General features: G+C 50.9%; 9 protein-coding genes across 9 annotated transcripts; 4 read left to right on the top strand and 5 right to left on the bottom strand.

Moving 5' to 3' along the window:
* Nucleotides 1-1135: 1135 nt before the first annotated feature.
* N7457_004711 (glycerophosphocholine phosphodiesterase) lies at nucleotides 1136-4953 on the bottom strand (the record flags this gene model as incomplete). Its single annotated transcript, XM_057175756.1, has 4 exons — nucleotides 1136-1369; nucleotides 1434-1834; nucleotides 1894-4728; nucleotides 4818-4953. The coding sequence occupies 4 exons, from the start codon at nucleotides 4951-4953 to the stop codon at nucleotides 1136-1138; spliced, it is 3606 nt and encodes a 1201-aa protein (XP_057032803.1).
* A 1259-nt stretch (nucleotides 4954-6212) lies between these two features.
* N7457_004710 (UNC45-central domain-containing protein) lies at nucleotides 6213-8799 on the bottom strand (the record flags this gene model as incomplete). The annotated part of the gene is made up of 2 exons (XM_057175755.1): nucleotides 6213-8648; nucleotides 8719-8799. The coding sequence occupies 2 exons, from the start codon at nucleotides 8797-8799 to the stop codon at nucleotides 6213-6215; spliced, it is 2517 nt and encodes an 838-aa protein (XP_057032802.1).
* Nucleotides 8800-9939: 1140 nt separating this feature from the next.
* Nucleotides 9940-11123, top strand: N7457_004709 (TFIIH/NER complex subunit TFB4; the record flags this gene model as incomplete). The annotated part of the gene is made up of 2 exons (XM_057175754.1): nucleotides 9940-9985; nucleotides 10033-11123. The coding sequence occupies 2 exons, from the start codon at nucleotides 9940-9942 to the stop codon at nucleotides 11121-11123; spliced, it is 1137 nt and encodes a 378-aa protein (XP_057032801.1).
* Nucleotides 11124-11623: 500 nt separating this feature from the next.
* Nucleotides 11624-13389, bottom strand: N7457_004708 (threonine aspartase 1; the record flags this gene model as incomplete). The annotated part of the gene is made up of 6 exons (XM_057175753.1): nucleotides 11624-11643; nucleotides 11708-11816; nucleotides 11871-11980; nucleotides 12052-12951; nucleotides 13025-13224; nucleotides 13283-13389. The coding sequence occupies 6 exons, from the start codon at nucleotides 13387-13389 to the stop codon at nucleotides 11624-11626; spliced, it is 1446 nt and encodes a 481-aa protein (XP_057032800.1).
* Nucleotides 13390-14395: 1006 nt separating this feature from the next.
* Nucleotides 14396-15916, top strand: N7457_004707 (actin-related protein 3; the record flags this gene model as incomplete). The annotated part of the gene is made up of 4 exons (XM_057175752.1): nucleotides 14396-14430; nucleotides 14495-14517; nucleotides 14591-14946; nucleotides 15017-15916. 4 exons carry the CDS (start codon nucleotides 14396-14398, stop codon nucleotides 15914-15916), a joined length of 1314 nt encoding a protein of 437 aa, XP_057032799.1.
* Nucleotides 15917-16288: 372 nt separating this feature from the next.
* Nucleotides 16289-17926, bottom strand: N7457_004706 (tRNA (uracil(54)-C(5))-methyltransferase; the record flags this gene model as incomplete). The annotated part of the gene is made up of 1 exon (XM_057175751.1): nucleotides 16289-17926. The coding sequence occupies one exon, from the start codon at nucleotides 17924-17926 to the stop codon at nucleotides 16289-16291; it is 1638 nt and encodes a 545-aa protein (XP_057032798.1).
* A 380-nt stretch (nucleotides 17927-18306) lies between these two features.
* On the top strand, nucleotides 18307-19570 carry N7457_004705 (mitochondrial 37S ribosomal protein uS5m; the record flags this gene model as incomplete). Its single annotated transcript, XM_057175750.1, has 2 exons — nucleotides 18307-19300; nucleotides 19353-19570. The coding sequence occupies 2 exons, from the start codon at nucleotides 18307-18309 to the stop codon at nucleotides 19568-19570; spliced, it is 1212 nt and encodes a 403-aa protein (XP_057032797.1).
* A 313-nt stretch (nucleotides 19571-19883) lies between these two features.
* Nucleotides 19884-20525, bottom strand: N7457_004704 (DASH complex subunit DAD3 family protein; the record flags this gene model as incomplete). Its single annotated transcript, XM_057175749.1, has 2 exons — nucleotides 19884-20138; nucleotides 20289-20525. 2 exons carry the CDS (start codon nucleotides 20523-20525, stop codon nucleotides 19884-19886), a joined length of 492 nt encoding a protein of 163 aa, XP_057032796.1.
* Nucleotides 20526-23965: 3440 nt separating this feature from the next.
* Nucleotides 23966-25700, top strand: N7457_004703 (fatty acid desaturase; the record flags this gene model as incomplete). The annotated part of the gene is made up of 2 exons (XM_057175748.1): nucleotides 23966-24168; nucleotides 24230-25700. 2 exons carry the CDS (start codon nucleotides 23966-23968, stop codon nucleotides 25698-25700), a joined length of 1674 nt encoding a protein of 557 aa, XP_057032795.1.
* Between the last annotated feature and the right edge of the window lie 46 nt (nucleotides 25701-25746).

Genomic DNA, 25746 nt, shown 5'->3' with positions numbered 1-25746 from the left:
CCCCAGGAAAGCAGGGTCCTGAGCGATATCGTTTGCTGCCATTCCTACCTGTTTTCCAACAATATGTGGCTGCTTCGACTTGAAGTTGTTGTATGGTGAGAGTATTGATCTACGCCCGAAAATATCGCGAGCTGGCCATGCACATCAGCATTTTTGCGAACTTCCAAGCTCCACTATTTGGCTCGATTGGCTAGTTGCAGAGTTGACACACGTCAAATCATTTTGCTTGGATTTGGCGCTATTATCAACGTATGGCTCTCCGGGTCCCTAACAAGTTGGTCGAATGGGCTAGCTACATACCCTGTCAGCTTTGATCGACAGGATCAGGCCCCAAAGGAGTTGTGTACCCCGCTCACAGGAGCTGTCAACGGGGACTACTATTGTTGGAAAGAGGTAGACTGCACAGAACATTTTGCTGCCAGTTATATGGTGTTGATATTATCAAATACGATGAATGCAGTATACATTAGGACTAGACGAGGCCAACCAGGCTATTCCATGGAGCGTAAGAAATGTCTTGTTATGAATCCGATCACAAATGATGAGGACTCCTTGGTAATGATAATTGATCAGGGGGGCTTATAGGAGCGAGAAGGCAGTGAGTATGGAATAAATCGTATGGAGTAGAGTCCACTGCATTGCAATGTGTTGATATCACACTGCAGCTGCAGTCCAGATCAGCCAAGAACCTCGCCAGCGCATAGAATTTTTCATGCAGTTCGTAAGACTTGGCGACGGCCCTGATCGGATTTAGGGGAGGCTCTGAAGACTGGATTGGGCGCATTGGCCACCGAATAGGGAAGAGATGTAGACAGTCCGCAACAAGATACGAAGTACACAAAACTAGAAAAAAAGTATTGTCTAGAACAGCTAGTGCAATACGTAGGGAGAAAGAAATCTATGTGGTATTGGACTGGCTAAAATGAAGTGGACGGGAGGGGAAAAGAGAGAGAAGGGTCTGTCTACAGCATGAGTGCTGCAGGCCTGAGGCATGAATGCCTCAACATATTGACTGTCAAAAACAACTTAGATTGATAGCTGTTGAAGTTGGCATAAGCCGAATGTAGACGATGAACAAAAGATGCACCTATATCACAATCTCAAAAGGATGCAAAGGTACATAGCAATGCAAATCTTAGAGAATGGTTCCGGGACCCGCATTCGGGGTAAGGTGAGATTGCTTCACCTGCTCCAGAACAGGAAGACTGACGGAGCCTTTCATAGCATCTGCAGCATTGTCACTAATGGCCGAAGGATTAGGCGAGGGGCCTGGAGTGCGCTCGCTCCTGTTCTGGCGCTGGATGAGGCCGTTGGTGATGCCAAGGACGGAGTCCACGATGACGGCGTCGATGCCTTCGGCGACTTGGTACTATATGGATAGCATGGTTAGAGGGTTGCCAGATTTTGAGAATATTATTGAGAAATAAACTTACGTCGACGTTATCGCCGTCATTGTTGAGGGTTCCGTACGAAACACATACAAGACCTGACTCCTTGACGATACGGACTAACCGCGGGCAAAGGACCAGTGGCTCGGCCTGGGTGACGATCCCGAGAAGGTTCCACCGCGAGGCGAACCGGATGGCTTCCTGCAAGCTGCTCGCGCGGATATCACCGACGGGTGAGGCGCCTGCATCACTTAGGAAGAGGACGGGAATGGAAGGCTGCTTGAAAGACAGTAAAAGGCAAATATCAGGGTTGAAGCTAGAAAACAGCATGTCGCGACCACCTCCCAGGTCGTAGACCTTGGTCAAGATGGTGTCGACAAACTCGTTCAGCTCCACTGCGTAGGTGTCCATTTCTTCTTCCTCACTCTCATGAAGCATGGGATATTCTGGTGACCTTCGTTAGATCGACAGGGTAGTCGTTCCTTGAGGAACACAGGTTACTCACTCAATTCGATGTTAAATCCGACAGATTTCGGGATCTTTCTGAACAATTCCTCCAATGTGGCGAACGGCGCCTGGATGTGCTCGCCACGGGTGTTGCCCTTGAATCCCTTCTTCTTGTAGTCGCGCGTGTGCTTGATCCTCTCGGTCAATTCGGCGGGGTCGTACTCGGAGCCGCCAACTGACATAGAGCGTTGACGGGGACCAAGGTCCGGCAACTCGCCGTTTATTTTCACGGCACCCGGCAAAGTATGACGGTGCCGCCCAAGACCCAACTCGAGGAACTGGTCAAGGGTCATAGTATGAACAGGTGCGTCAATACCAGTTTCACTGACCAAGAAGTCGTGGTAGATGACAGGCACATGATCTTTCGTGAGTTGCACATCGAACTCAACATAAGACGCACCCAGGTTGGCGGCAGCAATGAAGGATTCCACAGTGTTCTCACCCAACTGTAAAGAATTACGGCCGGCCATGTTCTTGCCCAATCCACGGTGTCCAATGACCATGGTCGAGCTCATCGAGCGCCAGTAGGTCTGGTTACCGGTAATAGACATCTTCGGGTGCTTGAAAGGTGTGATAACGAGGAAGTTGAATGTCACAGACCCAATCACCTCCAAGGTATTCGCTGCAACAATGGGAACAGTGGAATCACCTTTGAGGTTAATGCGATGGGATCCCACAGTGGGCTTGATGCTAGAAAGTAGAGCGACACCGCGACCCACAATCTTCTCCTTTGATCCTGCATATGTGGGGACAAGGTCGAAGAGTAGACGAACCTTGCTAGGATCGGTAGTGTGGAATACAATTGGCTCGGTTGAGATATTGTCCTGCACAGGGAGATCGATCACTTCTGGCTCGCCGTGCGCACCACTTGCCGTTATCACCATCGACAACGACGTGTCTAGCTGGGTGGCATGTGCGTTTTCCATCGGGATGCGGTCGAGGCTGACTGTTTCGAGCGGCTTGCGCATGTCCATAGTTCCCAGGCTAACCAAGATCATCGTTTCATCAGTGAGGTACCGGTGTCCGAAAGTCTTAATAGGCTCAGTGGTTCTCGCACCAGAACTCCCCGTGGTTGAGCCGGGCGCATTCGACCGGCGATCAGTGAGGGACGACTGGGTAGGAGGCGAAGAAGACTCTGATCCGGTTAAATTGGGGGTAGACGATGAAAGATATGGCTCAATGGCGGGAGGTCCGGGGCTCACTTCTGCGAGACACCGGGCAATGTCCAGATGGCCTCGCAGGGCTGCGTGCTCCTTGGCCGTCCAGCCAGAGGTATCGAAACGCTCCACGTCTGCACCAGCTTCAACTAGTTGTTTGGCCACATCTAGGTGACCATCGACACAGGCGATGAAAAGCGGTGTCCAGCCATACGTGTTTTCGGCTAGCTCTGTGTCTGCCTTTTGGTGGTCGCTGCCATCAAGTAAGATCTGTGCACACTCATCATGACCAAATCGGGCGGCGACGTGCAATGCAGTCTCTCCCAGTTCATCTTGGTAATTGATATCCACGCCGGCATCCACAAGCAGCTGCACAATATCGATAAAGTTGGCCTTTGTCGCCAGTGCCAAAACTGCACTTGACTTAGAAACCTGCTTCCTGATCATGATCCGTTCTTGAGAGGGGTCGTTCCGCGCTTCGGAATCCAAGAGACAACGGGTTGTCATGGGGTGGCCCCCCACGACACTCAAGTGTAGTGGAGCCCAGCCATCATTGTCCTGCCAAACGGGGCCATCGATTCCCTCGCTGACATCGAACATTTCCCATTCTCTAAGGTGCTCGATGATCACTTCACATACGACCTTGAATCCATACTGTGCTGCGTAGTGCAATGGGGTACGCCCAGAAAGATCTTTGGCCATCAAAGACTCGTGCTGATCTGGACGCAGCGAGTCCAATAAGAACTGGAGTAAGGCAACAGCTGAATCTTCACGACCCAGCTGCTGGGGCATGTGCTCCTCTTTGATCACAGCACGCGGCGGCTGGAGTGTCGGAGGCGCTGCAGGCGTGATATAGCGGGTAGTCTCTGGAGGGAAGTTAAGCACCATTGACGCCGCTGGCTCGGAGTCGGTCGTGGGCTGTTCACGGCCAATAGAGATGACCAGCCGGTGCAGGCAGTTACGTCTGTTGATATCATCATCCTCTTCCAGTGTGTCCACTTGGTTCAAGAGAAGAGCCAAAGCATTCCGGGAGCGATGAAGAATAGAGCGTTGGATCAAGTTTTTGAGAACCTTGGAGTAAACGGCCTCCCCGGCTTCTTCGGCAGTAGCTTTCAGAGTCTCGAGCAGTTCAAGTAGGACATGCGTGTCATCTTTGCGGAGTGCGTCATCAACGGCAGTAACAACGCTAGTTGGCAGGTTGAGATAAGGTCTAGTTGCACCACGCTTCAAGGACAGAGAAGAATGGGTGGAGCTCGCGTCATCGGCCCCCTTATCGTCAGACTTGGACTGTTCGGTGATTATGGCCATCCAAGCATTGATGCGATCCTGAGACTGGAACACGCGTTCATTGGAGGCGAAGGGCATGGGGTCGACCTTAGTCTCTAGATAACGCTTCTGCGCCTGCGCACCCACCTTCTTGTCTAGCTTTTTGGTGATCTTGACAAAGCCACGGCGATTGACTTCACCGTACCATTGTAAGCGACGCAAGTGGTATCGTAGATCCAAAAGCGCCTCACGCAGGTCATGCTGATCCTCGGGCTCAAGGGGATGACGACCTTCCATCGAATATCCATAACGCTCCTCGAGTAGCTTTAACCGGCGGGCGAACTCTGCATATTTTTTATTGTAGAAATAATCGACATCCTCGACATTTCGGTCGAGGGAATAGAAGAAACCTATAACCGCCAACAGAAAGGTGAAAGACACCGGGCCCTAGTCAGAAGAGTACTTGACGGTCCGAAGTAACTCATCATATGAAACTTACCCGCCAAGTCAGCTTCCTCTCCCGCCCTGATCTGCTCGGCAGCAGACTTGATGAGCTTCTTCAAAGCCTTGTATTTGATGTAGGAGGTACTCCACTCGGGAACCGTGAACTGGGACAGATTGCGGCCGAATTTCATATTGACTGGATGGCCAATGCCAGTTCAGATGTACAATTTCCACACTTTCACCACACTTTGCTGTAATTTCCAATTGCGTCCGGATATCCAATCGGAGGGAATTCGCGGCGATATCAACCTGAGGGTCACAATAAGTGATCAGGTGAGCGGGCGAACGCAGGCAATGGAGGGACTTGACGACGCCATCGAGATGGGTATGAGAGAATTGGGAGACGAGCAAAGGAAAAAGGGAGGAGGCACTAAGAGACGAAGCTCAAAGGTGCAGCTGACTGTACCTGTCTAAGTGGAGATGAGGTCGGAGAGATACGGTTGCGAAGAGGCGAGGGTTAAGGGGGCGTGGGTCAGGAGAGAGATGTGAGAGGAGAAGACTAAGCTTTGAAGGCGAGGTTGACGGTGTGCGTGCCGGACTGGCGGTGATTTGTCGATCCACGGGGTCCGTCTCTGCGGTACGGTCTTATATATCTCCGCCAAGATAGCTAACTAGGCACATTGCCAAGTTTGCGGTGTGGACTCTCTCCTTTTCTCTCCTTTTCTGGATTCTTTTCCCTTCCCTTTTGTCTCACGTCATGTGGGAAGTAGGAGAGGATCCCTGTCCCCAATGAGGAGTGGGAATTGGCTTGTTCCCCACATGCAGCCCAGGAGATCGGCGGTCTAGGTACTCCGTACATCGAGGTACAGCTCCGATCCTAGATCCGGGCACAGATTATGTGTTCACTTTGGCACAAAGAGCAGCTCCACGCATGACATGGAAGCATGCATCGTGCAAGAAATGTCGGTGAAGTCTCCGGAAGAACCTTGGAACTCAAGTTCAAAGGATCTAACGTGCGGACCCCGTGACCCGACGCGACTATAGAAACGCCACAGGCTGAATGGCACTTGGTCGGGATTCCAATACGGAGTACGGAGTACAGAGTACAGAATAGAGAGTCAGGTGTTCAGTCAGAAATCGGGGGGAAATTGATTCATAATTCTATGTTAAAAGCCATGCAACCCATTGCGGTGAGTTCGATAGATCGCCTCCCTTAGGCATCCCAACAAAAAAGCAATCGCTAAATCCGTCGCTGTGCTCATGATCAGGAGGTCATCTCAGGAATGAAACATAAACATAAAAAAAAAGATGTAAACAAAAGAAAAACTCCATTGGATCGGCCAATCCATCCCCGAGCCACATGCAAATGGAAAACGTAAAACCCGAGTTTAATCAACAAACCCCAGTTTAAATGGGAACCCTAAAACAATAAATCAAATGGACATGTCTTCTACTGGACCAGCGGCTTCAAGGCTTCCACCCCAGCCTGTAGCACAGCTTGATTCTTCGTCTTCTTGAGGCACGCAGTGAGAATTTCAATGCCACCAGCGGCGCGAACGGCAGCCTTGGCACGGGTGCCGATGTCGCCTGTCGCGATGCAAGTGAAGTTGCGCACACAAACTACACCGCGGTGAACCAAGGAATCGTCATCCTCCTGGCACAAGCCAAGGAGCAAGTCCACACCCCGCGGTCGCTCCAGGACAGCTGCGATGGCGGCATCAAACTCGGTCAACATGGCCAGGGCTCCGCCGGCAGCCCGTCGCGTCGGGAAATCATCGGCATCGGTCAGAGCCAACAGAATGTGAAGACGTTGGGCAGCTTGCTTTGAGCCATCTGCAAACTTGATGATACCGGACTCGCAAGTCATCAGATTGCAGACCAATTCGCAGGACGCCCGTTGAACCCGAGAGTTGCTAGACAGGAGGAGGTCCTCCACCGCCGACCAACCCTCCCGAACTGTAAGTTCAGGTGCGGAGTCATCATGCGGGTAGGAAGCAAGGTTTGTTAGAGCCAAAAGGCTTTCAAACACCGGAAGCAGGTCACGAGGTTGATCGGCAGAGAATGAGGCAGATTCAGGTGATGAGAGAAGGGAGAGTAGGGGACGGATGGCGGATGTAACCTGAGGAAATCCGGATGATGGGAAAACATGTGAAGGATCAACGGAGATAAGAATACGAGCCAGCGCGTGGGATGCAATTCGGGTCGTTTCATTCGTCACAGGACCAGAGCTACTTTGCTTCGGGGCTGCAAGACCGAGTAACAGTTTCACTGCACCTTGTTGGGCAAGTGTACCACGGGACTTCGGAGCCCTTGTCAAAGAAAGAAGAATCTTTGCAGTGAGCTCATTGGTGGAGGGCAGAGAAATCCGGCCACACTCAGTAAGCAGACTCATGATGCCCGCATCGATAACGGCGCGACATCGTGCGAGAACGGCTTCATCTTCATCCCGGCTGTCTGGTGCAGATGCCGCCTTCGCTTTTCCACCAGATGCGTCCGCGTAGTCCTTGAGTTGTGACATCTTCTTTTGCTCTTCAGATAGGATGGGTAAGAATTTGGTAAGGTTCAGCACGACCATCAATCCGCCATAAAGCATCGATGAATCACTAGCGTTCTGCTTCATAGTAGCAAGGAAGTTTCGTAAAAACGTGGGATCGTTGGCAAGTTGATCCTTGACAGAAGGCTTCACCGAAGTATAAGCCAATCCCTCAACGGCGTGGGACTTGTGCTCAACCTTTTGTTCCGACATCAGTCCCTTGAATCGATGAACGAGCTCGGATTCGCTGTCTTGCTCCAAAACCTTACCGTTGCCAGTCGAGGGTTTTTCGGGCTCAGATGCACGGATCTTCGCCAGGGTAACGGCTGCTAATTCAGAGGATTGATCGCTACCATTGGTCAAAATATGTGACAGCCAATCTCCGTATTTCTTTGAAATAGCCTCGCGGCAGGGCCGGTTAATGCAGGCTGCATTGAGGAGTTCCAGGACGGGAACCTCCACCTTCTTGCTCTTGGCATCTCGAGATGCCATCGGGGCGAGGAAGGTCATGAACTCTTCCGACAAGAACAGATTGGCAGCTGCAGAAGCGGCCACGGGAAAGAGAGCGGCTACTGCAGAGAAAGCAACGATCAGGTCGTCGACGCGGCCTTTGCCAAGGATGGACATAATCAATGTTAAAAATCTCTTCTCACCCGTCTCCTTCGCAACTTCGAGATATTTCGCAGTAGCCAGCGTTGCTTGGCTTCGCACTTCTAGCGGTAGCCGATTGTCCAAGGATGAAAGAATCACCTCGAACCCTTCATCGTCTATCAAGTGTTCGAGTTCGCTAGCATGAACAGCGAGTAGTCTAGTGATTCCCTTCAAGGAACGACCATCCAGATCGTGACCTGATTCCATCAACTTGGCGATGAACAGCTGGAAAAGCTCACACTCGCAGTGAGATCGCGTTTCCTCTGATGTCCACACCGTAGGATCCAACACCACTGTATCCAGACATACTGCTGCTCCATCTCCCCGGTCATAAATTTCATCGAAGAACGTCGTAACGGAAGTCTGGAGCTGCGAAGAGAAGTACTGCCGCACACTGGTGTTCTGTCGCACTAGGCCGGATATGATCTCATCCTGCGTCGTTGACAGGGAGTGCGGTCGCTGTGCGAGCAACAGCTTCAGGGATTCCAAAGCGACAGATTCCGGAGATTTCAGGCCATCGGTCCGGAGATAAGTAGCAGCTTCCTTGCCTGCCGTTTCATCTTTTTGTGTAGTGTATCGGCGACAGAGATCGAGTAGCTGGTGCCCGTCTTTATCTTCGTGCTGAACTTTGAGAAAAGCGGCTTTGACTTGAGGATTTTCGGGCGCGATAGAAAGAGCTTCTCTTAGATTACGCGAGGCAGCCTGTTCGGTCAAAAAGCGCATCAGTTCCCCGTTCACTTCCACCAGGGATGTCGCGCAATAGATCACATACCTCTCGGTGACCTGCGTCAACCAGTTCAACCGCCTCTCGGGCCAGATGTACTGCGCGCTCTTCACCTGTTGCTTGAACCATTGCAGGGTTGCGCAATGGAAGCTGAACAGAGTTGAAGGAAATCGTGGTTGTCCGTCCACGCGAAGTATGAATTTCCGGGGACTTTTTTTTTGAATGAGGGGAGGTGGAGTGGAGAGGAAGGGCGATAAGATGGACACGACACCGACAACCGCTTTTTATGGGGAAAAGCAACCCTAGAAAAAAAAAAGGAGAATGGGGAAGAGGTTGGGAATGTATTATTGTTTTTTAAGATTACCCTGGCCGGTCTCAATTGCCCCCATGAAGCCCGTGGGTTGTCCCCCTCAGTCTGATATATACACGGATTTTACAGATCTACGCCATTTCCTTCACGAATCGCCATTATCAATCGGCCTGGTGAGACCAACCACAGCCTTCAACTCCATCACGTTGTTGATAAGCATCCTCAGCTTATTAGTGCTGGTGTTACAGGGATTTTTGCCAGGTTTCCGGCGCCTAAGACGGTGCGGAAGAGCTGATGTCCCGCCAACTCCGGTGTTGGAGCTATTCCCATCTTTCATGTGCTCATCACCCGTGAGTCACAACGGAGTACGCAGTACGGAGTACGGAGCAAAACATAAGGAATGTAATAGTTCGATCTTGGCGCATTCAAGGGATATGCCAAGAAAGACTATGTCTGGTCTTTCAAATCGACCGAAACTGTACGGAGTACACATCACCTCAACAATAGATGCTCATAAATTCAAGGTAATTTCAGTCACCCCACGCCCTCAAGGTGTGCAGATCGGCCCAATTGGGGGCACGGTCCGGGTGTAGGTTCCGAATAGTGCAAGCCAGACGAGCATTGCAAACAAAGAGGTAGGGGAAGACTAGAATAGTTAACAAAAAAAAAATAAGACAAACAAAAGTCAGAATGGAGGTCAGCAATATGGACAGAGCACGGGGAGTATTGACCGAATAGAAGAACACATGTGCAGCGAAAGCACTTATCGTCTCGTGACCGGCTTATCGCGTCAAGATCATCGACTGACGTTGCCGCCAAAGCTTAAGCTGGGATTCGAGAATCATTTCGGGGATACAAAGCACCTCGGTATTCCAGCTTAATCACCCTGGTATCAGTCTAGGCGAGACTGTGCCCACAATAATGAACATCAGCCTTGACTGATCCGCTGTCTCAACACAATGAATTCCGTCGATGCTTCCGAGCATTATGAGCTGGGAGCTACCGGTCTGTGTTCTCTGTGCCTTACGAAACGCAAACAACCAGCTAACGAGGACAGTATGAAGACCTCTCCCCGTCCCTCCTGGCTATTGTCATCGACACAAACCCACATGCCTGGGCCCTCCTCGAGGACTCCCTCCCACTCTCCAAAGCAATAGCGAACATCCTAGTCTTCATCAACGCCCACCTAGCCTGCAACTACGCCAATGAGGTGGCAGTGGTCGCATCACACAGCCAAAAAGCAGCATGGCTCTATCCATCCCATAGCGGTCCCACCAACACCGCCGATAACGACGGCGATATCGCAATGAATGGTGCAAGCGACACCTCAGCGCCCCAAACAAACAAATATCGACCCTTCCGCGTCGTCGAGGAACAAGTGACCCACAACATCAAAGAACTCATGGACTCAACCACCGGTGATGATTTACGCGGTAACACATCGACCATGCTCGCCGGCGCATTGACATTGGCTCTGAGCCACATCAACCGGCGCACACTCGCCTGGGCGGAAGAACATGGCGGCGCAAACGCCGATGACGCAGCGGCCGAAGGTACTAGCGGAGGCGTGTCCGCACCCCCAGGCCGGTACTCCGCCTCGAACGAGGACGAGCGGTTGCAGAGCCGTATCTTGGTCGTTTCTGTGAGCGGGTCTAGTGACTCGGCGCACCAATATATCCCCGTCATGAATAGCATATTTGCCTGCCAGCGCTTGCATATTCCCATCGACGTGTGCAAACTCAGTGGTGATGCGGTCTTCCTGCAGCAAGCGTCCGATGCAACCAAGGGCGTGTACATGGCACTTTCCGAGCCGCGTGGCCTGCTGCAATACCTGATGATGGCATTTTTGCCGGATCAACGCTCGCGGCGTCATTTGGTTCTTCCAACTCGCGTCGATGTGGATTTCCGAGCTGCTTGCTTCTGCCATCGCCGGGTTGTCGATATTGGCTTCGTGTGCTCTATTTGTCTCAGCATCTTTTGCGAACCACCCCCTGGTAATGACTGCATGACTTGCGGCACTCATTTGGATATCGGGGATAACGCTAAGCCTGCTCTTCTGCCAAGGAAGAAGAAAAAGAAGAAGCGTGTCAATGGTGCGTCGGGGGCTGGAACGCCCATGTCAACGCCTACGCCGGGTCCTTGATATATTTTCCGCTGAGGTCGAATCATTAGGGCAAAGAGCATGTGCCAGTACCCTCTAGCTGAATTATCGAGGTCGGAATCGACGTTCCTGCCGGGGTTCAATGCTAAACACAACACTACATCTAGATACTAGTATGTGGAATTTGGGACAGCTCTCATATTACTACATACATGTAGTGTTGACCTCTTTAGGTACAGGCAGTGGGGACATCGGTGCTTTCTGAAACAATCTTTAATCACAACTTGGTGCCCAGTCTCAATGGGGAAGTCTGCCTAGGAAAAGCAAGCAAGGGCCGAGGAAACAATCGCTCATATTGGCATCGTGCAAGCGAAATGTCGCTGTGACAGAGGTAGGAAACACAAAGAGGGTATTGGTTTTGTCGAGGCCGATCACGGGATTGCAAGCAGGCCAGCGGAGGCGAAAACCGCGGGGATTTAACAGGTCTGAAGGTGGTAGAGCAAAACTTTTTGCTGCAACATCGTTGTAATTCTCGCCCAACACTAGAAGGCGCCTTGCGAACCTGGTGGAATCAAGTGTCAGCACTCATAGCTCATCCATATCTCCAACTTGATCATAGAATTTACAAGACTCAGAAAACTTAATCCGGCAGCCTCCCTGGGCAATAGTTCCTCGTGAGCCTCGCGACATTAGACAGGATGGCCTGTCCGCATTGCTGGACATCGAGGCGAGAGCCTATGAAATTTGTTTAGTAAGGAGCCTGCACAGTGACAATAATGAAATACTCACAAAAGAGTCGGTATTGTGAGCAAAGTAGAGTTCAATGCCGGAATTGCTTTTCTTAACAACGAGCACTCCGAGGGCGCCAAAGAGAACGCTGTTGCTCACAGCGGGGTGTTCTATCAAGCGAAAGCAAACGAATGTCAGTCTTCGCAGTGAGCAGTAATAAGAAGATCTGAAGAAAACGCACCGTTGAACTCCTTCTTCATCCACGCTCTGAGAGCCTCCTCTTCCATGACCTGGCTGAAACTACCGCCGTCGCCCATCTTCTGACTGTAGTACACACGCGTGGCGCAGGTGCTTGCCGCCAGCGTCCCCGCAATGAGCTCTCCAGTCCCCGATGTAACAACTGCACATGTCGTTCCATCTGGGTCGGTTGGATCCTGTGGAATGACATGAGTTCCAATGCCGATCAAGGCTGCAGGACCAATTCGGCCTCTATGCTTCATGCCGATCCCGCCAGAAGACGATCCGGCCGCAATATTACCGTACATGTCAATGGCAATGGCGCCGACAGTGTCTGTGATCGCATCTTCCTCATCCTGGTCACTATTGACGACCTCGGGACTGCCATCCCTAGTTGAGGGCAAATGTGAGACAGGCTGCACAGGTAAGTGAGGACTGTCGAGTTTTGTCTTTTTCGGAGATTGCTGCCCTGATGGGGACGGCAGACGTCGCCCCTTCGGATTCATCACAAGGCTTGGATGGGGCAGACTTTTGATTTCTTCGTCCGTGTCATAAGCACAGGCAGCTTTGGGAGCTTGGGTGGGGTTGTTTGTGGCTTGAGAAACATCCTCGAGGCGCTTGAGTCGAGCATCAAGGGGAGTCATCGGACGGCGAATCCAAGGGTCAATCTTTTCGCCGCACAATTCATGTTCAAAATCCCCGACTTCCGCTGACCATATACGATATCGTTCCAGAGCGACGGGGGATACCATAGCTTCCCCGGGCATAATCACCATGCCATGCTCCCATGCGAAATCCTTGGCACCTTCTCCGACCAGAAAGTTCGGAGGGACCCTTGACATACCCATTTGGACGTTCGACTTGTCATAGATCTTGCGAGCAAGCATAATCGGGTTCTTGATATCTAGCAGGATCCCAAGTTAGGCAAGACGGAGAAAGAGAACAGTCGGCATTGATTGAGAATCCAATAAACTTACTGGGTACAGCTCCAGCTGCTCCGCTTAGTCCATTATGGTCAACAATTGAGGCATCGCCTTCAACCACACCCTTCTCGTTCAAGTTGCTCCCAAATCCTGCATTCGTGATTGGATCATCTTCGAGCACCATCAACGCTGCTTCAACGGCGTCAATGGCAGTTCCACCGCACTTCAAGAATGCAATGGCCTTAAGCGCAGCTCTGTTTAGAAACATTTGTCAGATTGTGGGACCGTTGGATAAATAAGACTAGAACTGACATTTCACAGGCCTTCAGATGCTTGTGTTCATTCTCGCGGCTGTGGTAGCCCGCACCAGCATGCAGGAAGACAGCACAAACGCCATCGGTGTGGGATGCCTGCGACATATTGAGCCCCCAATTTGAAGACTCGCTTCAAGCAGGTTCTTCGAGTTTACCACGAGAAAAATATGCGCGATTGACTGTGATATCAAGCCGGAGTCAAGATATGGGCGGAAAGTGGGAAGTCCGAATACCGACGCAAGCAGGGCGTGAAAGGTGTTTGAAGATCAAATATGATTTATCGAACCAGAAGTGTTGCAAAGGCCCCGTTTGACGTGTTATCAGAACGATGTGAACATACAGATGCGACGGGTGGATTGTCAACTTATGGGTGTGTTTCTGCTGGGGACTGAGCTTGTTGATGACCGCAAAGGCTCTTTGTGAATTTTGCAATTCGAACTGAAGCGAGTGACAGCTTGAGCCTTCGGTCTACAGGGTCACCGGAAACCAATTCTCTAATCCTATGGCAGACTTCGGCACAGGAAATGAAGCAAGCGAATAGAGCCCGCGGCTAAACCATCCGTGTCGGGGTACGAGAAGAAGAATACACAGACCAAAGGCCAGCACTGCACTTGTGGCAGGCATAAAAATGATACAGGTTGGAATGATAAGTGAATGAGCGTCTTAGGGATTGAGAACGTGTAGATGAAGAGTTGGAAAAGAATAATCGTGAGAATTTATCGGAGCTCTAGTACTGGTTGTTCCTGCCATTGTATCGAAAGTGCATGGAAGTCGGTAAGTGCGCATTAATGGGCAAATTCTGTCGGGTGCCTGCTGTTTATATTGATTAATGCCATGTTGATACTCCGTGCTTCAAGGTGATTTACAACAGCTTAAATGCTGGCACATGATGTTGACGTGTGACTTGCCCTTAGGTAATCTGACCTCCGGGCACTGCATCTCCCCCCCGCCTTGTCTGCCTGTCCTCTTGGTCTCTCGAAGTCAGGGCTATTTCGGCTACAATTGATATTTGGCCGATTCCCTCATATTTGCCTTTCTCTAGACCTTACCTACGTTTCCTCTGACTGCCCGCCGCATCTCCATTGATTGTGTCCAGGCCCAACCACCCGCCATGGCGTCCCAAACACCAGCCGTTGTCATGGACAAGTAAGTTTACAGCTATAAACATTCAGATCAGGACATATGGCGCTGACTTGGTCTTTTTTTCTAGCGGAACTGGCTATTCCAAGCTTGGTATGTGCGATTTCTCCATGTTGGCGAGGTCGCGATCATGGATTAGGCTGACATGGTGCCTCCTCTGTTCTAGGTTTCGCCGGTAACGACTCCCCCTCATTTGTGTTCCCAACAGCAATTGCAACCAAAGCTGGTGCCGGAAGTGCTGGAAGCTCCGGGGGCCGGCCCCCAGTCGCCAACAAGCCTTCATTCCTAGGTTCCGGCGGGGCTAGCTCCAACTTGTCTGCAAAGCGTGGCACGGAGGACCTGGATTTCTTCATTGGTGATGAAGCGCTGGCTGCAGGCAGTGGTCCAGGATATGGCGTCAACTACCCGATTCGGCACGGACAGATCGAGAACTGGGACCACATGGAACGATTCTGGTCAAACTCGATCTTCAAATATCTCCGCGTGGAGCCCGAGGACCACTACTTCCTACTCACCGAACCTGTAAGACGAATGCGCATGCTACCTGTGGGCCGTGTTCAATTTTATGAGGTCTAACATTCTCAAATTTTAGCCCCTGAACCCTCCCGAGAATCGCGAGAACACCGCCGAGATCATGTTCGAGTCCTTTAACTGCGCCGGTCTGTACATCGCCGTGCAGGCAGTGCTCGCCCTCGCCGCCTCATGGACATCCTCCAAGGTGACGGACCGATCCCTGACTGGAACTGTCATTGACTCGGGTGATGGTGTAACCCACGTTATCCCCGTCGCCGAGGGCTACGTCATCGGGTCCTCTATCAAGAGCATCCCGATTGCCGGTCGCGACATCACATACTTTGTTCAGAGCTTGCTACGTGATCGCGGAGAACCCGATAGTAGTTTGAAGACGGCCGAGAAAGTCAAGGAGGAGTACTGCTATGTCAGCCCCGACATTGTCAAGGAGTTCGCACGTTACGACCGCGAGCCAGATCGCCTCCTGAAGCATAGTGTCAGTGCGCCCAATGGGCGGACTATAAACATCGACATTGGATACGAACGCTTCCTCGCTCCGGAAATCTTCTTCAACCCCGAAATTTACTCGTCCGAATTCCTCACCCCGCTCCCCAATGTCGTTGATGGCGTCATCCAGTCCTCCCCCATCGATGTCCGGAGAGGTCTCTATAAGAACATTGTACTCTCCGGTGGTTCCACTCTGTACAAGGACTTTGGTCGTCGTCTACAGCGTGACATCCGCCACTTGGTGGATGCACGAATTCGCGCCTCTGAGGCTCGCAGCGGTGGCGCACGGAGTGGTGGTCTCGATGTCGCTGTTGTTACCCACAAGCGCCAGCGTCACGGTCCCTGGTTCGGAGGCAGTCTGCTGGGTCAGACACCCGAGTTCCGGAGCTACTGCCACACTAAGGCGGAGTATGATGAGATTGGTCCCAGCATTGTGCGACGCTTCGCACTGCTTGGTGGCCCGGGAAGCTCGTAGAAGGAAAAGGAGTGGATATTATCATTAGATACTTGTCAGTCAATGTAGCTCAGCCTTTTGTTCATAGTCGATAGTCTATCTGTTTTCATTATTGCGTCTGGTGGTGCTTTCTTTTTATCAAAAACGGCATGGCGCCGGTGTTCATCGGCAGTTTCTCCCTTCAGGCCGCTTAGATCAAGCTGGCAAACCGTTGCCTCACTAATGTACAAAAGAAGTTGGAATTATGAATGTATTAAAGGCGTGCAATATATGCTATCGCCATCATGTTTCTTGGAATTTTTTTCCGGAACGCCATAGAGTATGCAATATCGGGTAAAATATATAACACCTCAATGATCAAAGATCATTCGAACGCCGTTTTCACAGATAAATTTATTCCTTCTGAGGGAAGGAGGTGCGGTTCAAGATAGCCACACCCTCGACGTGACCGGTCTGAGGGAAGAAGTCAAAGCCACGAATGCTTTCGATCTCGTAGCGAACATTCCGCTTCTCGTCACCCTGGACCATAACGGCAACATCGCGGGCTTGAGTGTGAACATTACAGCTGACATAGACCACACGACGTGGCTTGAAATCAAGCATCTGCTGCAGGAAGTCGTCGGAACATCCCTTGCGAGGGGGGTCGATAACTAGCAATGTCTGATCGGGCGGGTATGGGACATCCTTGAAAAGAGTAGCGGCGTCGGCATTAGCGAAGCCGGTGTTGGGGAGTTTGTTTGCGCGAGCATTCTCTCGTGCTGAAACGATAGAGGCGTCTCCAATATCGACACCGAGACTGGATTTGAACAGGGGGGAGAGAGTGATTGTGAATAAGCCCGATCCGGAGTATGCGTCCAAGAGGTACTTGATGGGCTTTGCGTCTTTGTCGTTGTCGGCAGGGATGGCTTGAGAGCGAATGTACTCTGTGAAGCCGGATAGGATGGAGTTGTTATTTTGGAAGAAGGAGCCAGCCTTGTTGCTGAACAGGTAATCGTCAATGTACTCGAAGGTTGTGGCGTTGTTGTCTGTGACGCAACGCTTCTCCTCGATGTAGTCTTCGCGCTCGATGCGGATTACATCGCCTGTGTCTGCGTTGGGGGTAGCGGCAATACCGCCGACCTCTTGTGGAGCTGCACCTCCATCAGTGGCAGATGCGACATCTTTGGGGATTCGTGCTGTGGACTCTCGCATCAGGAGAGTAGCGCCGCGCTTGTATGAGCGAATGTTCTCTGCGACTCGTTTCCTCTCACTAGTGAGACCGCGGCGCACAATATCTGTTCCTAATGGACAATCTTCAATGTCCAAATCCTTCCGTCGGTTCTTGTATGTAAATCCAATTGCAGGAATCAGCGCTTCTCCGTTCTCGTCTTCCTTGGGGCCCTTGGGTCCACCAACTTCGAAGTGTGGGGTGAGTTTAGTGCGATATCCATACTGCATTGGGGAGGGGAATGTTTCCCCAATGGTAGGAACAAGTTCGGGGATCAGTCCAGAGAAATTGGCATATGCTTTCTCCACAATACGGCGTTTGTGTGCAAGCTGGTCCTCGTAGGACATCATTTGAAGCTGGCATCCAGAACACTCCCCAAAGTATTTGCATCCGATTTTCGCATCGTCTCTCTGAGGACCCGGTTCGGTCACTTTGAGAAGATCAGTCAATACGTAGTTCAATCCGTGGAAATGCCTGACGACTTTGACGTGCGCGGTGTCACCAGGGACCGTAAATGGAACTACCAGGACATATTTCCCATTCTCTGAAAGCGCAAGACCGTCACCTGTGGAGGAAAGCTCGGAGATCTTGACTTCGAGCTCAGCGAACCTCTCGGGCAAGGACGCAGTCTCGTTTTGGCCGGAAACTTCAGCGTCTTCGGTTTCGTTTCGTTGGAGGAGTTGGTTGATGTCGTGAAGAAGGACCTCGTCGTGGCCACTGCTCTTTACTTTCTTGTTGAGCTTGGGCTTCTTCATTCTGCTGCCGAATTGTTTCTGGGCGTGCTTCTGAGGCACGGTTTCCTTCTGGGGACTGTTCTGCATCATTGCGGGGACTGGCGCAGTCGATGTAAAGCGCAAAGCGGAGGCTGACCACGGTTGCAAGGATGTTCGAGGTTGGGAAGACAAAGAAAAAGTCAATCTCCGAGCAGATGACCGAATCGCAAACATATGAGGTGAAAGCGACAGAGAAATCATTTCTGGAAACGAAAATCGCCCGATAGGAAATTTATTGGAAATGCATCTAGCGCGTCGCTGATTGGTTGAAGACTGACCGCCCGCAAGAGAGAAATTCATCCCGACGCTTCACCTCCGACTGGCCTCTTTTGCCTTTGCGTCCTCCAATTGTCTCCGCATTTCGCCGTTTCCTTCATTTTCAAGCTCTCAATTGGCCTATCGTTGGCTGGGGAGTCTCTTGCACCTTCATCATGAACGTCACACGCCCGGCGCGATGCCTTCTCTGCAGCTTTACCCGTGCTGCCACCCCGAGCACGCGAGTCCCTCGCCGCCAATTCCATCCTACTCCCGCGGCTCTCTCGAACCGGAAACCCAAGTTCCCCAATGTTAAGGCTCCCGAGACGGAAAAGTTCAAGGCCTACACAGAAGAGCAGAAGGCTGAGCTCGCCAAGGAGTACTCCGCAGCACAGATGGCCGCCATCGAGGCCGGCGAAGCTGCTATCGACCCGAAGGATATGGCAGAGCAGCTCAACGAACGCTCTGACCCCATGGGATTCAAATACATCGACGACTTCTCCGTGATCGAACCCGGCGTTGATCGACACCAGCGCGCCCCGGAGTCGAACTCTGATTACAACTTCACGATGAAGACCGAGGCAGATTTCATGAAGGACTTCGGCCAGTTCATCGCCGAGATGCCTGAGAATGCGACAGGCGCAGACTTTGTTCGATTCGCAGAAAACCTGCGCGTCACCCGCGGAAAGGAGGAGAGCGAGCTCGACCCCCACAGTGCGCTTGTACCGGACCTTTTCGGACCCGGCGAGACTATCGATGAGCCCCGTGTGGAAGAGCGCAAGACAGCCGCTGAGAAGGGCGAGAAGGAGCGGTCCGCGGAGGCGGAGGAAATGACAGATGCCCTCAAGAGCTTGCTTTTGGCTACAGGCTACACGGAGAAGCAGGTTAAGGATCTCCGCACCAAGACCCTGGTCTCGCACAGCGTCACCAACCAGACCCGACTAGGTAAGGTCCGCCGTGCATACCGCCTTTCTATTGCTGGTAACGGCAATGGTCTGCTCGGTATCGGCGAGGCCAAGTCCGACGAAGCTTCCGATGCTAAGATCCAATCGCAATACCGTGCCATCCGAAACATGCAGCCTATTCCCCGCTACGAGAACCGCACCATCTACGGTGATGTCAAGGGCAAGGTTGGAGCTACCGAGCTTCAATTGATGCACCGTCCCCCAGGTATGTCTAATTTCATTCCCCGCCGCATGTTCCATTTTACTAAGTATAACAGGCTTCGGTCTCCGTGTTCAGTACCTCATCTATGAGATGTGCCGCGCCAGCGGTATTCACGACCTGTCCGCCCGAGTTGGCCGCTCAAGGAACCAGATGAACACTGTCAAGGCCGCCTACGAGGCGCTCATGAGCCAGCGTAACCCCGAGCAAGTTGCTCACGCACTCGGCAAAAAGATTGTCGATGTGCGCAAGGTGTACTACGCAGGTAAGGTCTAGGGCTCCTATGCCTCTCACTTGCTGTTTTGTCCCAGCGTGTATATAATGCTTCTCTTTTCCTTCCTCTTCTTCTTGTGTCTTTTGCATGTACTTGTATAAGTCGGTTGTTTAACATGAAGGGTCATCAATTCTCCCGTATTCTGGGCTATTCATAGCATATCTGGAAAAAAATCATATATCAAGGAGGGTTTTCTGCATAAACACCGTTTGATTCGCCCCGTCAACAAAGACTTGAAATTGAACAACACCCCGGGTATAATACGCGAGTAACCACAAAAAAACCAAGCTCCATAGAAACACCCGATACCCTCATTTATTGGAATGTCATATCCCCCTCATCGTAACCTCCGCCATGCTGATATCCCTGATCCTGGTAATGCTGATCCTCGCTCTGCTGTTGTTGCTGCTGCTCTTCATTCTCATTCCAGATCTGCTGTTGCAGCACAATGCTATAAACACTGGCTTTGAGCAAGGTGCACACGGTCGCAGTCTTGCGCTCGAGGAGACGGAGGCCATCAAGCGGCATGGAAGCGGGGGAGCCAGCGAGGTCGGCGAGTTTATCGGAAAGCTGCGCAGTAGGATTGGTCAGTAAGTATTAAACCCAGTATTAAGATATCATATTTTTCCTAATGGGCAATTTGCTGGGAGATCCATCAAATCCAATGGAGACATTGTTTCCGGATGTACAAGCAAGGCTAACAAGATCTTTCCCACCTACCTGGTTCACATTTCGCAGCAATCGAGCATATTCTTCGAGCACTTCCTGCTCCAGATCAGAGACGAGGGGATTATCGGACCCCAGAAGGGGGTTATTCGAGTGGGCCCGGCCATGCGAGGCATCTGCGTCGGTGCTCATGGATTGACCTTGAGAGATCGGAGGGGTGGAAGTTTGCGCGGGGTCGGCCTCGGCGTACGAGTAGTCGAGGTCTGGATCTTCGGGCGCGAAAGCGGACATGGTGAAGGATTCGTTTGCAGTTCTCTAGAATGTGGTTTGTTGGTGGTGAGATGTGCAGTTTGTGTTTTCTGGGGTTCCGGGACGCGTTACCCAAGCTCCCGTCGTTGGATTTGGGGCATCGGAAGGGAACTTATTTCAACGTCAACACATAGCTTGCTGGCATTCTGACTACATACACTAGAAAGATTAATATTCCAAATGGCCTTTTTTGAGATGTCGATATTCTAGTAGGGGTTATACTACTCCGTGCAAAATATTCATGAAACAAGCATGAAAGCTGCATTTCTACCTATCCACCGTTTAGCTTCTCCGGTAGGTGAGCTGGATCTGCAGTAGATAATAATGGATCTTAGCGATATATCAATCGAGGCTCTCTTCCTGTTTCATTTTCTTCTTTCTAGAGAAATCTCTGACTCCTAAAATTAGAATTCTGTCTCAAACTCCTTTTATGTTGCGGCCTCATGCCCCCCCATCTTCGGATTAAATCTTACCCAACAGGTGGCTTAATATAGCAATTGCGCTTACTTTTGTATTAAAAATGACTTGTGCAGAGCAATGAAGGTGCTCTTCGGAGAATTCTGCATATTCTGAATCATCTAACTGATTTCTAGGGACTCGAGTTCTCCTCGATATATACGTACTTACTCCGTAGTGGTCAATGATTTTGAAATAAGGAGCGCCCCTCTAGTCCAGAGAACCCAAATCCGACTGCCTGTTCAGGCAAGCCCTGAGCCATCATTCGTAAACGCATTAGCGTTCCTCTTCCAGCCGCAGGAGCCCCTTCGCTACGAAGCGAATCCCACTTCATAGCTGATGATCTCGGCCCAACCACAGTTCTCGGGTAAAGAGACCATTTTCAGCAACTATCTCAAGCAAACAACAGACCACTGGAATAACATTTGCGACACTGAAATCCAGCCGTGTTCGCTGTGTAGAAAAAGCGCCACACTCCTGGGTCATGTTGTGCTGCTACGACTCTACGGCTCAGACAGAGAAGAGATCCCACTCTAGCAAATCTTTAGAGTTGTAAAGTTCCGGTGGGGGAGCAGGTCCAGGAGCTAATTCTACGAATTACGACGTATGATGTATCTGTAAATTATTGTTGTTGGAAAGTTGACGCTGCAAGGCATTCAGAAGCCTATGGAACGATCACTTCCTTCCTGAAACACGATTACTTTTTTTTTAATCGAGCAATGATCACCGGCTTTCATCCTTGTGGATGCTCAGTGTGATCCCTGGGAGATTGGGATTATCGAAGAGATTGTGAAATATTCTGTTATAAGTACATGTGGCTGTAGCCAACTACTCCGTACGGAGTACTCCGTTACCCTCGGGGCACTTAATTTAAGGAGTTTGATCCTCTGTCCCTTTTTTCAAGCTGTCGGGGATAATCCCATAGGGAACAGTATGGATCGTCAGCTGGCGGACCGGCCCCGAAAGCAAATAAAAATGGGTGGAAGAGGCTAGCGAGGCTAAGCTCGTAAGTGAGCTCCAAGACCTCCGTGTTCAACTAAGATGCAAGCATCCCCAAATCCAGTGGCTTTCCTCCATTGTAAAATGCTTAAGTGGAGCTGTTCAAAGACTGATAACTTTACTCCATGTTGATCGTTTCCATAATAATTTCCAAATCATTTCTTAATTGGTACATACACATCGATGTAGGACAAGGTTACTTCTAGCTCCGTTTCTGCTTAATTGAAATAGTTATAGATCCCTCCATAACATGCTATTTTGATTCGATATGCGAGATCATTCCAGCCAAAATGTAAAACCTTCGTATTCAGCAATTGTCTCATTATTGATAGAAATGAATATCCCGATTTGGAAGCGGGTGAGTGCTCTATATCGTAGAGATCCAGTCCTCGTACCATTGACACTTTTAGAACGACTCCTCCCCTGAGCAATGCCCCGCCAAGAATTTAGAGGCATCACTAGGAGGCGCCAATTTCTAGAAACTGTTTTTGCCCCGCAAAATTCCCAGGAGGTCTATTGCACCCAGGTGGCGCAAACTAACTGCGCCTCTACTTTATTAAAGCGCGAGCCTAGACCTACAATAGGGCTATATTGTGCTCGATACGGAGCACACGCGGCGCCGTCGCCTCCAGTAACTGGTTCAGATAAATACGATCTTAACTATTCCGTACTCCGTACGGAGTAACGTTATGGCCTTATGTGCATTTGCCGCTACCAATACCGGGTCGACTCTAGTGTAGCAAAGGAGCCTTGGCGTTGAGGGTTTCCACATTATAATCGTTTGCTCAAAGGTCTTGGCCTTGACCGCATGTTGTGTTATCTCATATTGTGGATCATGAGAACACCGAAATAGGAGGACTCGCAAGCGTCAAGTGGCGATTTTGTCCTTACGTAGCAGAAGAAAGGAAATCGATACGTAAGTGTCTGTTACTAGCACGGGATAGGCTGGCGATATTAACCAGTCGTCGGGTTGCAGGGCTTGAGCGGCAATGGAGGGGCAAAAATGGAAGATCTCTTTGCTTCGACGGTTCACAGACGTTTTGTTTCTCAAAGGATTCATGGATTCTGGTCCCTGACCCATATAAAGTTGCCCAAAGGTGTTGTTCCTAGGGTTGGGGTGGACACGTGTCAAAGACTTTCCCGAATTGGTTAGAGGCTTTCCACTATTAGCCAAGAACGGCTAGCCAGACAGTCAGATCGGTGCTCCGTACGGAGTACTCCGTCCTCCGTACGGAGTATACCAATACAACTCGCCACTTAAAGCAAAAATAGGCCCAAGGAGTCTCAGGGGATCCTGAGACTTATGGGACTCATTCTAACAATCTTCTCTGTGGATTTCATGAGTTAGTGCTATATAGTGCAATATTTAGCAACATCGCATGTGAAGTGGGGTACGGAGTAGAATGCTCTGGGATAGGGGGAAGGCTAATTCGAACGATCTAATTCAATTTCCGACAGGGGCAACCAAGGTTTAAGCTTGTTTTAGCTCAACTTATCAACGGGACACACGGTGTTCCATACGTGGTACATACAAGGTACAACAACATACGCGTACCTCAGCGAACGGCCCGCCTTATTTATCGTCGCCACATATGTACTCCGTAGCCAGTCCACGGTCATGTCACATCGCCCTCATCAACATAATATCCACATTGACTCCTCCCTTCCCCATGGAGTGTTTCCGTGTCCACATCTCGGTTGGACAGACCAATTTACACTGCCCCCTTTGTCTCCCCTGGAGAGGGAACGGGATGTCTCGCGCTCCGGCACTAAGCCAAGGTAACATAATAGATTAATAGATATATCGTGATAGCGAGTAAAAGAGTGAAAAGAAATCTTACGGGACATATATTCTTTATAGTTCTCTCATGGCCATATCCTTCTTGTATATCCAAGTCTCTACACGCAAACAAACTTGATTCGATTGATCATATTTTATTCCGGGTCTCTTTGGTGAACTATATCAGATGAGCAACACGTCCACCCTGGCTAGGGCCAGAGACAATGTCTTCTCAAGACGTGAGATCGAAGGCATGCTTGCTGACGGCAAGTTGATCGTGATAGTCGACGGGCAGGTCCTGAGACTAGATGCATGGATCAAATTCCATCCTGGAGGTGACATGGCCATCAAGCATATGATAGGCAAAGATGCCACGGATGAGGTGAATGCGTGAGTCCCCCTACGTTGTTCTCATGCTTGATGTTGCACTGTGCTGACACATATGCCGAAGACTACATTCACAGGAAGCCCGTCAGCGCATGAACAACTTCCGAATTGGTCGTATCGAAGGCCGGTGGACCAACTTCCTCCCACCCATTCAAGGCGGCAAATTCCGTCCACTTGTCGAAGACGAAGTCGACGAAGAAGACATTCTGAGCGAAGAATTATCAAGCGATGACATTTCAGCACCACCATCACCCATATTCGAAGCCGCAGACGATACATGGGGCCTAAGACGCAGGCTATCAGTATCAACCATGTCCTCGGCAGTCAGCGCCATCCCTCCACCAACAGAAGAAAAGGCACGGGGGTACGTGATTGACGCTCGCACACGAGAGGAGATCGAGCTAGATGCATCCAAATACCCTCCCCTCGACGCAGAGCACCAAGAATATATCACGACAAGATACCGCGAGTTGAACGAGCGTATCCGCGCAGCAGGCCTATACAACTGCAACTACTCAGCCTACGCCATTGAAATCAGCCGTTACACTCTCTTCTTCTCCCTGTTCGTCTTCTTCCTCAAGCACTCCTGGTTCTGCCTTTCAGGCTTCTTCCTCGGTTGCTTCTGGCACCAACTCGTCTTCTCCGCCCATGATGCTGGCCACATGGGAATCACACACAACTACCAGGTCGACACCACAATCGGCATGATCATCGCCGACTATCTCGGCGGCCTAAGCCTAGGCTGGTGGAAACGCAGCCACAACGTCCACCACATCGTAACGAACGCCCCGGAGCACGACCCGGATATCGAACTGATGCCCTTCTTCGCGCTCTCGCACCGCTTCTTCAGCTCCCTCCGCAGCACCTACTACGACCGCGTCATGGAGTACGACGCCGTCGCCAAATTCACCGTCAAGTACCAGCACTACATGTACTACCCGATTCTGCTCTTCGGCCGCTTCAACCTCTACTTCCTTAGCTGGGAACACATCATCGTCGGCCGGGGCCCGAAACACGGTGCAGGCTGGTGGCACCGCTGGTTCGAGCTCGCCGGCCAGGTCTTCTTCTGGGTTTGGTTTGGGTACGGGGTTGTATGGTGCAACATTCCGAGCTGGTGGAGCCGGGTTGCGTTCGTGTTGATTTCGCATATGGTGACCGCGCCGCTGCATGTGCAGATTACGCTTTCGCACTACGCTATGTCGACGGCTGACCTGGGGCCGTTGGAGTCTTTCCCTCAGAAGATGCTCCGCACTACGATGGATGTGGATTGTCCGCAGTGGCTGGACTTTTTCCATGGTGGTTTGCAGTTCCAGGCTATTCATCATCTGTACCCTCGTATCCCGCGGCATAACCTGCGCAGGACGCAGCAGTTCGTTCGGGAGTTTTGTGAGGATGTGAAGATTCCATATGCGGTTTTTACTTTCTATGATGGTAATAAGGAAGTCATTGGTCGTCTTGCGGATGTTGCTAGGCAGGCGAGGATCCTAGAAGAGTGTCGGAAGGCTTGTGCGGCAGATCCTCACCATCTGCACTAATGATGACTTGCTCTTTTGTGATACTTTTTTGGAAATTTTGGGATTG

The sequence above is a fragment of the Penicillium paradoxum genome (assembly GCF_028828445.1).
Source record: "Penicillium paradoxum strain IBT 22861 chromosome Unknown utg000004l_segment0_segment0, whole genome shotgun sequence".
In the NCBI taxonomy this organism is placed as follows: domain Eukaryota; kingdom Fungi; phylum Ascomycota; class Eurotiomycetes; order Eurotiales; family Aspergillaceae; genus Penicillium; species Penicillium paradoxum.
This window is presented reverse-complemented; position numbering and strand designations above follow the sequence as displayed.